Below are 15,289 nucleotides of genomic sequence, written 5' to 3'. Positions count from 1 at the left end.
CATGTCCAAGTAACTTACATTTAAAATTTCAAGTGTTTAGACCCAAAGTTGGCGGAGGAGTTTGGTAGAGTTTTCAAAAGTCAAATCGTTGAACTTTGACCCCTAACAGCCAAAGTTCTGGTTGAAAACTAATTAAGAAGAGTTTCCCAATTCTCAATACCCTTTATATCAAATCTTGAGTCTGTAGATTGAATTGACAGAGTTATTTGGTAGGGAAATGAACACACACACACTTTCACTTTTTTATATATATATATATATATATATATATATATATATATATACACACACACAATTACACAAGTGGTGATAAAATTTGGTACTCTTAGCAAACGTGAATTTCAAGAGAGTTTCTTATTTTTGTTTAATCTGTAATTTTGAGGTTGATATCATCTGAACTATTTTTTTAGCTTCCTGATATTTTCAGAAAAAAATATTCGGTCATTAAAATGATTGTAAAAATATGTGCATCAGCTACAAAAACATCCTTTTTATGGACCGTTTTTGTAAATTGGAGTTCAATTTTTGAGTTCAGTATTTACATGTGATGATGCTTTTTCAGAGCAAAGTTTGGAATTTGCAGATAAGCATATCCATAAATTAACTTTTGAGGAAATGTCTTCAACTGATCAAAATAAAAATGTTGGAAAAAATAGATCTTTTGTTAACATCAGCTCTGTACATAAAATTCGGAAAAATCGAAAGCTGAAATTCAATCAAAATTTCTATTATGACTGAACTTTTCAAGATCATATCGGATGTGAAACTGCATTAGCTAACATATGGGCCAAGTAGCAAGTCTCTATGGTAAATAGAACCAAAGTTATCACCAAAAGTTATACCTTTTGACCCAGATAAACTAAAATTCAAGTTAGATCATAACTGGTATTTAGGCCAAGCTTTGTGACAATTGGTCAAGTGATGTAGATGCTACACTGTACACAAGCAAACATAGTAACAAACCAACAAACTCAATTGAAAACAATCCCCTTAACAGAGGTAATTAAGAATTACATTTAATTATTTTGCGACAATCAATCATTAAAGTTTTAACGTGCTGCTTAAGATGTTGTTTTGACAAGTATAGTCTTCATACTGCCACATGTAGTGGGTTTTATAAATGTTTTCTTTTTCTTAGTTTTAAGCATTCATCGCCTTCTCAAAAATATCTTCCTTTTATTTTTACTAAAATATTTTCTCATCTTTCTACTTAGTATCTTTTGCTCTGCCGAATTTAAAGTGACTGTAGATCAAAGCTTACACCCCCACCCCCTCCGGTGTTTTATCATAAACATGCAAAAATTTGAATTACTTTCCTCTTGCCAAATCTGGACTTGTCTAACCTTTCTTTACATCTATTATATGTGAAGACTACGGTTCAGATTCTAAAGACTTTTCAAATGACTAATCCCACATTATCTGGGACATCACAGCTTAGCTCAAAATCATTTTATCTCTTTTTTTTTTTTTTTTTTTTTTTTTTTTGCAACAGAAAGGCTAATTTAGAAATGTTTGACCGAGAATCTTGGATTATGCCATCAATGAGAGTTGATTCATTGTGAGAGCTGATCGTTTTTCAATAAATAGAATTAACACTAGGTTTCTTCAGTTTTGATCCATCTATTATAAAGTGAGTTTTGTTTGAACATTCTTCCCATAACTTTTTAAAACATAATCTTTCATCTATTTCTCAAAGTTGGACATGTCTGGAAACCCATTTCATTTTGGAAGCCCTATCAGTGGCGACGCTGTTTTAAATGTTTGTCTAGCTCATAATTTTTTTTTTTTAAATGTTGATATTATAGTAAATATACACGATTCTAAACCCCCGCCCACAAAAAATAATTAGGTGATTTCAAGTGAACAACATTAAAAAAACTTGACAGAATGAAAAAAAAAAGACAATTTTTAGAATTTAGAGTTGGGGATCAGTTTTGCATATCAATTTAATGTAAAATGATATCTTTCCCTCATTTCTGAGCCATTTCATCTGTTTGGGGGCCTTTTTATTCAAACTTGGGATTAGTGATAGGAGCTAAGCAAAAGTTTTTGTTTGAATGAGGTTTTGTCACTCTGGTTAAGGTAGTATGCTTTGGGGGGGGGCTTACCATTCGAACTTAGGGTTAGATAAAATTAAATGATTTTATGTTCTTATTTTCTATCTCAAAGAATAAATTTCTACTGTTACGTGGCAATTACCAATAGATACCATGAAAAAAATCTATGGAATCATTTTACAAGAATTTAGCATGTGTTTCTGTAACTTAAAAATTTGCAACACATAATTTCATACCAAATAGTATGCTGAGGATATATTCCTAAATAAAAACAAATTGAGAATAGAAACTACTACACAATATTAGCTACCTTTTATTGGAAAATGTTATATTTGACAAGCAGAATCCAGGGAAAAAATTTCTCTGTAACTTTGATCTGCTGTATATTCTATGGACGTCCAGTGGAAACGCAGACCCCACAATATTACCATATCACCTTTGTTCAAACTGAAACCTACATATATAAGTACTTGGTTAATGCAGTTTCAGGATATAATTTGATTATGAGGGAGGTTCTATCTCCAAAACTCTTGTAGGAATCTGTGACATCTTTCTATTCTATGGATGTCCAATGTGATCTCGGACCTTACCATATTTTTTATACTTTTATTGGAGAGGACAAATACAGCACTTTGATCCTAGTCTAAAGATGAAGAAAGTGTGTTTTAGTTCGATTTTTACATTTGATGCAACATCATCAGATGAAATTTTTTTAAATTATCTTTTTTGCTTTGCATCTTTGGCGATCAGGTGATCCTATCTTTTAAAGAAAGATGGAGGGTGATAATGTACGTACGAACATGAAATTGCTTTATCTTATTATTAGTATTGAGACGATTAATCTGAATCAGACAGAATTTGAAAAAGATGTCCTAAAAACTTAATCTTCCATTGTACTAATGAATGATATTTATTGATTTTTAAAGTACCAGTAAAACTAAAATTTATATATCCCTCATGCCTTGCATGAGTGTATTTTTATGTTTGCAAAAATATGTGCACATATTAAGATAAGGTTTTATAATAATCCAACAAGAACAAAAGACAATTCTATAGCTAAATGTTTAGGTTTTAAAAGAATCAATATCGAAATCAGTAATTTAGAACTGAATCGGTAATTATATTGGAATGGGAGCAGGAATATTGGAGTCGTCTCATCACTAATTATATACTAGCAGGCCATCCGTTATTGCCCAGTTATAAAATAATCTTATGATATTTTGATTAATGGAGATTTCGTATTTATTATTATATTATATTGGACCCAATATACAGTAATGATTTAACAAGTTTTTTTTTAAATAAATGACTCGTACGCCACCACCAAGAATCCAAACCATAACGTTAAGCTTAGAATTTACTTTTTCCTTTTACGTTAATGCCTGACCTATGTAGATATGTTTGCTGCAAGGCTAAAAATTAAAACAAACCAATAGTTATTACGTTACGCATGCATACTCATAATGCCGTCTTTCGACCTTCACGTGGCAAATTCCATTTTTAAAAAATTTCACCAATTTTCCCTGGCTAAAACACAAATAAAGTTTTGCATTGGTTTGAATACCCTATATATTAAATTTCATGTCTGTAGACCAAAAACTGACAGGAGTTTGGTAAGCAAAATTTTTTAAACATTTATATATATATACATACATAAATATATATAGAAAGAGGTTTGTGTTTACTATAACCTTTTTATGCAAATATTAGGCAAGTATAAATCATGTAGAATATCTGCATGAATATAATTACATGTAATAGTTAACTAAGGATGATCATCCTATGAGAAAACCAAAAAAAATTACGCAACTATAAGTCATGTATAGTATCTACATGAATATAATTACACGTAATAGTTAAGTAAAGATGATCATCCTATGAGAAAACTGAAAAAAACTAATAGGGAATTAATGAATGTTTAAAAGAATATGCAAATTAGCTAGATCTTTTGCAGATGAATGCAATTTCACAACCCAATATAAGAAAGTTGTATTTTCTTTTTAAATAAATAGAAAAAAGGGTTTTTAATATGAATATCAATACATAAAAAAAAATTATAGGAGTATAAATTTAATACATGAGGAAGTGACAGACATTAGTGCAGTTGGAGTTCAGTCTCACGTTTATATTTTCTGCTACTGTATTTTATCAATAATTGGTCCCATTATTTAGTGTTCATATTACTAGCATAATAATATTATGTATAGACATTAATAATTGGTCCCATTATTTAGTGTCCATATTACTCGCATAATAATATTATTATGTATAGACATTAATAATTGGTCTCATTATTTAGTGTCCATATTACTAGCATAATAATATTATGTATAGACATTAATAATTGCCAAGTTAAAGGTAGAATTTTTGTTGCAGACAATATGAACTTTTTATATTCATATTTTGCTTTAAATTCAAACTCAAAGGATATGGTGCAAAAAAAAAAAAAAAAAAAAATTTCTAATCTAATAAGTCCTGCACTCTCTGCCAACCTCCAACTTCATCTGTATTGCTGCATCCTTATGCTTGTTTTCAAAGTACTTCCATGAAATGTGCGATGATAAACTAAATGCACTTGTACCCTAAACTCACCTGAATAGCAGCAAAATCACAACCCTTCTTTGTAAACGTTTCTAGATGTCAGAAGCTTTTCTACTTCAATAGCCTATTTCTCTAGGTTTTGGAACTCCCTCCCTGTTTCTGCACCAACATGCAGAAATTTAAATATAATATGAGCAAACCTCTTGCTGCCCAACTCTCCACCCAGATTTCATCTCATAACTCTGGGCCCTATCATAATAGCCTTTGCATTTCAGAGCCAATATGCCTTGTTTGGAATGAACAAAAGTTTTTAAAACTTTATTCATAAAATAATTTTAGTTTTCCATTCATGAAAAGTTCAAATGTACATTTGGTTCCTGTTTCTTTTCATGTCATACATAACACCTTAATATTTCATTATCTACCCATTCATTATAACTTTTTGGTTAAGTGACAGACTGACTTATCCCCTTCACACATGCTTTACAGAAATTTCTGCTCTCATCAATCTCAGATTAGCAAAATACAATAACACTTTTTTTAATTTAAATTCTTCTCAGTTTTTCCTAATTTTTGGTGTAGATAACTATTTTTGCCTGAGATCAAAGTATTTTCCTGTTAATTTATTTAGAACTGCAATTTTCACTCATACTGTATAAACTTTTTTTTTTTATGTTGCTTCAGTATTTCAGCATTTTTTTCTTTTTGTGTGTGTGTCTTCTATATATATAAAAGGCAAAACGGGTGCGAGAGTGTTTGTCTGTCTGCGAAAGGCTTTTTTTGGTGGGGCTTCTCGACAATGTTACTATTTTGGAGAACTTCTACTTCCTAGATTATAATATCTATGATTCGAAAACAGGCATCGTATCTATCTTTATTTTGATCGGCTTTTAAAAAATTCCCTCTGTCCCACCCTTTTGCATGTTTGCCTTTTTCTTATAAAAGCGAAACTAATCAAAGCAAAGTCATCAGCCTGGCCTTCCCGGCCGGGATATCCAAAAAGGCAATTAGCTTTGATCAATGTGGAGGAAACCCTTCAGATCAGACAATTGCTATTCATTTGGACACTGCCAGAGTTCCCCTTGGGGGGGGGGGGGCTGGTTTTCCTCAACATCACGGGGAAACATATATAATAGGCAGAAACTGGAAAGCTTAACTGGCCTTTAGTAGCCAGCTAGAAAAGCAACGTTCTTTTCTGCCTTCACATCATGGGTTCGAGCCTGCCTGCCTATTTTTTTTTTTTTTTTTTTTTTTTTTTTTTTTTTTTTTTGATCAACACACACCTTCAAACACCCGGGCAACCATGCTAGTTTTACATTAAAACAAAATAATGTATTAATTTTCTATTAAACTTATGACAAAACTTTTTCTTTTCTTTCTTACAATTTTTTTCTAAAAAATAGTTAAAATTTAAAGTTTCTACTAAGCCATTATTTTTATTTTTTTAAATTTTTTTTCTCTGCTTTACAGGAAATAAAATTGGTCCTTTTCATCTGGATAATATATCTGGAAAGAATCATAGAATTGTTAAGACAATTATATAATTAATAATTTTGAATCAACTGAGAAAATGAAAATTGATTTTTGAAATTTGTATAAGATTTACTGTACTAGATGTGAAAAAAAAGTTTTAGTGGTTGATGAGTGAAATGAATAATACCAAGTTGGATTAAGCAGATGTAAATGTTTGTGTGTTCTAAAATAACATTTCATGAAAGACAGAGTTTTATTATTAGTTGACTGGGAAATTTACTAATCCAAATAAATAATCCATGGAATAATTGTCATCCTTGATTATTGTTGCTTAACAAGGACATCTTACTTTCAAGGATTGTGGTGTTTCCTCTTATCTATGTGAATTGCTTAAAATGGAGATCAGCTTTCTCTCTTTTCTTCTCTCTCTTTCCCTCAGTCTCTCTCTCTCTCTCTTTCTTCCCTCCTCCTCTTTTCCTTTCTTTTCTTTCTCTTTCCCCCACCCTCTCTCTCTTCCTTCCTTCCTTTCCACCTCTCTCTCCCTATCCTCCTCCCCTCTCTCCCTTTCCTCCTCTTTCTCATGCACACTTTATCCGGTCTTTATTGTTTTCCATAGAATACTGTGTCATGTAAAAAAAAACAAAAAACCGTTAAAATCATCAACAAATATGGCAACCTTCATGAAAATATGTGTTATTGTTTGTTTTAGTGACATGGTTGTGTTCTTTTTCGCAAAACATCACCTGAAGAAGGCTGGAGAGTAAAACCGTCAAAACGTTGTGAAAATGACAATTGTAAAATGAGAACATGTAACTTTTTTTATTTATTTCACAAAATCTGGTTGTAAATCACTATTGAAAAGAGGAACAACTTCATAAGGAATATTGATAAGATAACTTGCTATAAAACTGTACTAGATTTTTAAGTTTCTTTAAATTGCTTACCATTCCTTGTTAACATATGTTTATTTATCTATTTGTTATATGACTTACTATTATAGCCTTTTCTTTTTAAAAATTAATAGTAAATAAACTAATTACATAAGCAGAGAGTGACTAGCTAAAGGCAGTTATCCTAAATTTTTCATCCATTTGATGGTTCCACTTTCACATTTTTGGGAAGGGGAGGAATGAGGGTTCACCTCCAAAATTATCAAAGATGTTGCACCAACCCAGATATTTTTATTAATATTTAGTAATAAGTTCCATATTTACTGATTTATGTGAAAGATCTTCAGAAAATTAGATTTTGTGAAGATTCCTAAACCAAATATCTTTGATTGTTTATTAGACTTTCTTTTACTATTCCAGTTTTTCTACATTGCTACCAGCCTACATACTTATATATTATTTACCAGCAATGTTTCAAGCAAACTACATTTCTCTTTTAGCTAAAGTTAATTTATAATTCATAGTATATGTTCTGTTTTAACAATTATTTAATGAATAAGCAAAACAGTCAATTTTCTTTAAAACTTAGACATTACAGGAGAATGACGTTATGATAGACATAAAGTTGATAATAGTTACATAGTCAAACTTTACACATTATAAAATACGTTTGTTTTATTTTTTTAATGTAAATTATTTTTTTTTTAAATGAGAAAATAAACAAGTTGGTTTCTGAATTTTTGAGATGAGGATTGATAATTTGCATTATTCAGACTACTGTTCTCATCTTGAGTGTTATTTGCACAACATTTTTGCTGATACAATCTTCAAACTTCTTCAGTAGTATCTAACCCTAACGCGGGGAAATTTGGACAGAATTTCAAATGGAACTCTTTATTTTAATTGATTGAGGATTGAACCTTTAATCACCATAAAACTGTTACTTAGACTGAATTTTATGTTGTATTTTATCCATTGCTGACAATTTTAGTGTGACAATACACCTGAAGATAGTTAGTGGTTACATTGGCCGAAACATAAGAATAACACTCAAGATGAGAACAGTAGTCCAAATAATACCAGCAAGTTTGAGAATTAATGATAAAAAAACAAATCAGCCTTAATTTTAACAATCTCATTTTCAAAATTCCAGCATTTTAAAAAGAAAAATGTATAATAAAAAGAAAATGACTTATTTTAATTGGTGCTTATTTAGAATTACGCTGGATTTAAAAAAAAAAAAAAAAAATACAGACGAATCTTTGATGTACGTGCTCATCACAGTACAAATGTCATATTCCAAAAATCATGTAAATTGATCATGTAGCTTTCTTTTCAATTAAAACAAAGTTTTATGATTTTTAGCAATTTAAATTTTTAATTATTTTGAATCAAAACAAAATCTCTTTATTTGAATTGTTGCCCTTAAATTTGGAAAATCTGGCTGCTCCTGGCCTCATTTCCTTATAAAATTTGATTTTCTTAATTAAAAAACCTATTTGATTAATTTGCGTGATTTTTGGAACATGACATTTCGTTCTATGATGAGTACGTAAACCATACAATATTCTTTTCTGTTTTTTTTTTTTTGTTAAGTAAGTGTAATTCTAAATAAACATAAAAAGATAAATGCAAAGATGTATTTTTTAATCTTAAAAATTCTGCACTTACGTAGCCACGCAAATAAGATGTGTGCATATCTTATCAAGAAAGATCCATCACATTTATGAACAGATGCCGCATCTTTGTTTGAACAGCACCACCAAGATGGCATTCCACCAGTTGTGTAGTTGAGGGTTTTTTATATATATATATATATATATATATATATCAACAAAACAAAACACGTTTCTATTTAAAGTTAAAAGTAGACAACACTTGAAATTGTAGACATAGGAAAGAAAGAAAGAAACTGAGGCTGTATTTTTGGCAATCAATGGATGATTACTACAAACCACTAGTGCAATTAAAATTTTGGATTAAGAAGAATCAATATGGATCAGTTTCACATTGGGAGATGGAACGGGTGTAACTAATGTAGTTAAATGGTGTTTTCCTGCTTTTTTTTTATTGTTTCTTTGTTTTTTTTTTTTGTTTTTTTTGTGCATTCGCATAAACAGACTGAACGAATTAAAGATAGAATCAAAACAGTTGTGCAATTTGATTCATACTTTAAATTCTTTTCATGTTGAGCCAACATTTGTAAAGTATGGAATTATGTTGATCAGCTTAGATTGCTCATCCTCTGATTGAAGAATTTTTTTTTTTCTCAATTGCTTGAACAATTTTTTGGCTTTGCCTTATAAAATAAATATAAAAACCTCTAAAAGACAAAAAATTGTACAAAAATGATGCATTTAGAAAAATAGAGGCAAGTTATAGGTGCACTGTGCATTTTAATTAAGGAATAGGCATTTAGAAATTTAAAATATTTTATCTAATGAATACTAATAAATGTTATATATTTACTTTTATTAAAACAGTATTCTACGTACACACGTTTTGCTGCTCTACAGCTTATTAGCGTAATTTGACTGTATTAGGGCTTGAACCGCAAACTATAGGTTCTATGGTCGAGTGCATATACAGTTACACTTTTGGGCCCGTAGTTATATTATTTGCTACTTTTTATCGCTTTTAAAGTTATGTCGATTTTTTTTTTCTTTTGTTTTGTTAAAGATAATAAAATATTCAGTATTAATGTCTCCTACCTGGGAGATCAAGGAATTGATTTTCCTTGAGAAAGATTGCCCATATTCTTTGGACATAAATATATATTTTATTTATTTTTATTTTACTTTTTAAAACGGTACTCTATGTACACATATTTTGCTATTCTAAATATTATAAGTATTCTAACTTATTTTGAAATGTTATCAGTAATTCTGTGTGTCAGTTCATTGAAAGTTTTGTTTCTGTTTTTTGGGGGGTTTTTTCACTCGCTTGAACAACTTGTCCAGAATTTCCGTTACGTTAAAAAAAAAGAAAAATTTTTAAAAATCTGATTTACATATTCATGATAAAACAAAAATTTCCTATTCCAAATATTATGTAAATTGATCCAGTATTATTTTTAACTAAAATCAAATTTTATGAGTAACCAAAAAGGAATTGTCTTGCATTGCCATCTTGAAGAAACAAGCCAATTAATCCAGAATAATTCAAACTTGAATGATCAACCTTGTAATGCCTACAATTTTTCATTAAAAATTAAATAAAACTACTTGATCAATATGCATGATTTTTGGAATACGATCTTGTTCAGTCATGAGTATGTACATAAAGTTTTTCTGTACTTCAGTTTTTTAATATAGAGGGAATTCTGGACAATGTTTTTTGAAATTGTGAAAAGAAAGATAAAAGATCACATATATTATTCTATTTTATGTAGTTTTATTTTAATAAGTACCTCTGAGGAAAACTAATATGGGTCAGTGTGACATATACAAAATCTATTGCAATATATATACATTTTTCCCCAAACTTTTGAGATGCGGATTGATAATTTTGATTATTTGGACTACTGTTCTCATTTTGAGTGTTTTAACAACCTTGTAGCCGGTATAACTTTCAAACTACTTCAGGTATATCTTGTTAAAGTGACTCTCTTCTGAGAGTTCAATCCTCAGTGCAAGCAATGCTGAAGAATACAATTGCTAATTACTTAAGACATCCAATCATGACTGACTGAACAAGAACATGCTACTCCCATGGATTAAATAAAGAGTTCCATTCGAAATCTCATGCAGATTCCCAACCTTCTTCAGGTGTATTTTGTCAAACTCCTTAATCAGCATGGAATTTTGAACAGAACCCTTTATTTAATCCATGCTCTCATTTCCTATGTAATTTGCACTTGTATTTTGAGTGTCACTCTGCACTGAGGATTAAACCTTCAATCTCTAGAAGAGTGCAAGTCAAGCCCCAAAGATGAGAACGGTAGCCTGAAGAATTATACAAAAATATTTTTACTTATTCTACAAATACTCGCAGGAAACCTCGTAAAACCTCATTTGCATATTTATTTTTTAAACATTGTCTAATAAATTCATATTCTGTATGATTCACTTATAATTGAATTCTACTTTTTTATTATCTCTACTTATATATAAAAGGCACTTGCGTGTATATGTATGAGAGAAAGAGAGGGTTCCCATTGTACTCCAAAACGTCTGGGCCGATTTTTTTTTTTTATACAAATGTACTTTGTATCTGCGAATGTTCATAGATTTTGTACAGGGTGAACAATAAAATCAATTCAGGTAACTTGATTATGTAGTAGAACTGACATTTATTCAACGTGGCCGCCTTCAGCCTCAATCACCACCTCGATACAGGTTTTCACAAGAGCCGATGAGGGCTTGGCGAATACTCGGTGGGTGGCGGCAACCAGGTTGGCTTTGGTTTTGTGGAGGTTGTGTTAGTGATGTTCTTGACATAACGAAGTAGTCCAGTGGATTCAAGTAAGAGGAGGAGGAGGAGGAGGCCAGTGAGAGAAGGTTACAAAGTCATAGCATTCCTTCTGAAGCCAAGCCTGGGTTTCTTTAGATTTATGGACTGGCACCAAATCCTGTTGCCACACCCGGGGACTGCCAATGGCCACCTGATTATACCAGGTGATGACCACACTCTTCAGCACATCCAGGTACACTTTGGTGTTGACTTTCAAGCCGACTTCAAAGATGTGAGGGTGCATGATGTGGCCCTCACTTGAAACCACACAAAAGACCATAACCGTGCCTGGAAACTTCATTGAACTGTTCAGATTTGCATTTTATGGGTGCGGGCAATGGTCCTGTTAAATCGGTAGAGTGCATGAGTTGAACATTGTATCACTTTCAGACATGACAGAAGACTCCTATCACTCTTGGGATTGGTACACAATTAGCCAGCTAGAATGTAACGGGATCCCAGGCAGTGCCAGATATCCTATACAGCTAGATGAAGATGAGAGAGGATGAGGTATGGTTGGGGGGGGGGGCATGCTGACACTTGGTCAAGGAAAAACAGATGTTTATGAGATTTCTGTCCACCAGAGAAGAAATATCTTTTTCAATGAAAAGCAAATATAAAATCTGATAACAGGATTCGTGGAACAAGAGATTGTTTTTCTAGTTGGATTTGGTAAAAATGAATTTTAACTACTAATTGAGTGAGACAGGTACAATGACTTGGGTTCAAAAGGTCTGCTTTGGTGTCTGGGAGATGTTGTCATTTGGGTCCACCTGTTGTATTTAACTACCAGACCACCAAGCCAGTGATAAGTTAGTTGGACAGATAAATAAATTGAACCTAGGGAGAGATATGGTCATGAAAGAGGAAGAAGAGGGTCACAAGAAAATAGAAAATGAAAAGAATGAAATAAGGGGATAGAGAAAGGAGTTAACGAGAGAAGAAAAAGAATAAGATAATGGGATAGAGAAAAAAAAAAGGAAAAGTAATCTTCAATATAAGAGAAGGGAGAAGAGGCTAGTTTTATAAAAACGATTGGCTTTTTAGAGTTAGGGTCTTTTTTACTGGCTGACATCGAGGCGTCCACATCGCTCTCACCCCGCCTGGGGGGGGGGGCGAAACCCTCATAGGAGCTAAGTTGAAAGGCTCTTGTTCTTAGCTGGGAAATTAATTAAAGGAACTTAAGTTATACAACCTGCATCATGAAGCTCGGATTAAGAAACTCGACTTTTAAACAAGTGTAGAACGATTTCTGAATAATTATTTTTTTGGTTTTCATGAAAATGAACCAGAGTTTTTCTTTCTTTCTCGATTGCCGGCCTGAATGAAGATGCAGTTTATTTCAGGTATGCCCTGACGCCAGATGATGAAAGAGATAGACTGGATCCAGCACGAAGCCAGAGTGACGACCGAAATCGACAATGTTGCCACACGGACTTAGGGTCATGCACATTTCACGTGCCCTGAGCAGCAGAAAGATGTTTTCCTGTGACCAGTGAGAGTCTGGTCACCCTTGAGGAGTCCACCACTAGACAAGTAAGAATGTAGCCCTGCTGGGTTGCATCTATGGTCCTGTGAGCTGGGAGCGACGAACACGGCCAGAGGTACATCCCAAGTATGCTCCCGTGAACCAGGATAGCGACGGATGCGGCCCGGCCCTCTGACAAAAGAGGGTCTTAGGGTTATAAGAAGATAGTCTGCAACACAAAAAGATAACTGGTTTACATCAAATGGGAATGGAATCATGTCATCTTTTCTAGACGACAATTTTATCATTTCACCCTGTATCGGAATGCTCCCAAAAAGTATTGAAAAAATCAGATGACAGAAAGAACAGTTCGATTTTGACTAAAGTTAACATTTTAATACAGTCTAATATCACAAGTGCGTTTTAGAAGTTTCATCACTGCATAAGCAGAAGGGCTCAGCCTATAAAATAAACAGTAAAGTCTTTAATAAGACAGGGGTGCATTCAAAATGAATGTTTCTGTTTAGAGAACAATTGAACCAAAGATATGAGCATTTCAATATTCAATTTTGCTATATAGCAAATGTATAGCAATATTGGTCCTTGCGCGAAAGAGCAGAACACAAAAAGAATAACAAAGACTTTCGCTGGCGAGGACTACTATTGAGCGTAACCAGTTATACAATCCTTTTGAAATTTTCATCTCTATTTTTCTCGTTATCTACTCAATATTTTTAATGAAACCGATATGAAATATGTTCCTTATTAAATTGTAAAGATTTTCTATTCTGAAAGAAGTTTAAAAAAAATTTAATCTAAAAAAGTTATTTTAAAGTTTTTGTTAAAAAAAAATTAAGATTTTCTCATTATTCAGACATGTATGACAAAGAGGGAGTTGCAAAAAAAAGTTGTGGTGTGAGGAGAAATACAAACTGAAATATAGAGAGTAGGAGAGCTTTTATAAATACATGCAAAACCACATTCATTTTTTTTTTTAATCCAAATTGATAAATTAAATAAAATATAATCTTAAAAAGATATGATACAAGTTAGAAAAGCATTTCATCCAAGGCATGAAAATTGTTAAACAAAATGTTTTTACTATAGGCTTTAAAAATAAAGGTACAAGATTCAATTTGAAATTTATTTATCTTCAAAGTGCACTTTTATACATTTTAAAAAGTAAGTTATTAAATTTTTATACCTTACTTTTTAAAATGTATAAAAATTTATAAAATATCGCATGTATAAAATTACATGCTTTTAGATTTTTTTTTTAAATTGTCATTAATACTTCAGATGATACAATGATTATCAATAATAATTTGGATTATGTTAAAGAAAACTTTTTTTTACTTCCGCTTTCTGTCTATAAGAATTTTTGCCAAATTTTGCCTATGGAAGAAAATTCCAGTTTAATTTTAAAACTCTACATAAAAAAAATCTTGATTTCTCAACAGTGAAATCCGATAAAACAAAACACTTTTTTCTAAATTAATTTTATTCAATGATAAAAGGGAAAAGTAGTTGAAGCATTGCTGGTAAACAAATATTTATTTGTAATTTTTTTTAATGATATTCTCTTAATTTGATTTCTCTTAGTTTATTCTTTTTAAAAAAGCGATTTTATTCTTGAAATATCAAAGACATTTACTACCTCAGTTATAGAAAACAGTAAGTCCATATTTACTGATTTGCATGTGATTGTTTTTGGAAAATAGCTACACAAAAATTTATAAAATCTACAAGACCTTTGTTTGTTTTTGTTTGTACGTCACATTACTTCAATACCCGTTTTTCTATATTGCTACAACCTTTTTATACTCTTACATAATTTTAATCAGTTTAACTTAGAAATTATGTTTATAGTAATTTTTTTTTTTTTTTTTAACAATTTAGAAAAATCGCAAGTTTTTGTTACGAACAATTTTTCTTTGATTTTTGGCAGGAATGAAAGTCTGGACAGATCCTTTTGCCAAGAAAGAGTAACTTCCAGGAATTAAAAGTATGGAACTACCACAATGACTTATCTTCATCAGAACAAGGAAATACTTTTGTAGTAATTTTCAATTATGTAAAATTTGTAAATAAATATGGTTGACTATTTTTTCTTTTTTTTTTTTTTATTTATTTATTTTTTTAAAATAATTTTCAATGAATTTTGCTTTGGGTAAAAAATTATTTATTTTTCACAGCAAGATAGCATAAATGACTATCTTCCTTGGTAAATTGTCATCGGTTTTTGTCTAGAATTGCTCCATAACATTTTTTTTAAGTTGTCAAATGACATCAATAAATCTAAGATTAATCAGTTCTTGTTCAGACCCGCCTCCCTCATATTAAAAAGCAAAAATAAAGAAAAAATATGTACCTGTGACGAAACCAAAATATTATATTATAAAAAATCA

The 15,289-nt window shown here is 31.2% G+C and overlaps 1 protein-coding gene across 1 annotated transcript in view; it reads left to right on the top strand.

Moving 5' to 3' along the window:
* Positions 1–14,987, top strand: part of LOC145259817 (small integral membrane protein 20-like) — a 34,177-nt gene extending 19,190 nt beyond the window's left edge. Inside the window, exon 3 of the mRNA XM_080117621.1 lies at positions 14,830–14,987. Within this exon, the coding sequence (XP_079973747.1) occupies positions 14,830–14,870 (41 nt within the window). The 3' untranslated portion in view covers positions 14,871–14,987. The remainder of the gene's footprint in view (positions 1–14,829) is intronic.
* The last annotated feature ends 302 nt before the right edge of the window (positions 14,988–15,289 follow it).

Source organism: Euprymna scolopes, chromosome 3, assembly GCF_053919585.1.
Source record: "Euprymna scolopes isolate OS-2025 chromosome 3, ASM5391958v1, whole genome shotgun sequence".
Lineage (NCBI taxonomy): Eukaryota > Metazoa > Mollusca > Cephalopoda > Sepiida > Sepiolidae > Euprymna > Euprymna scolopes.
The sequence above is the reverse complement of the archived record's forward strand: the minus strand, read 5'-3'. Positions and strand labels throughout refer to the sequence as shown.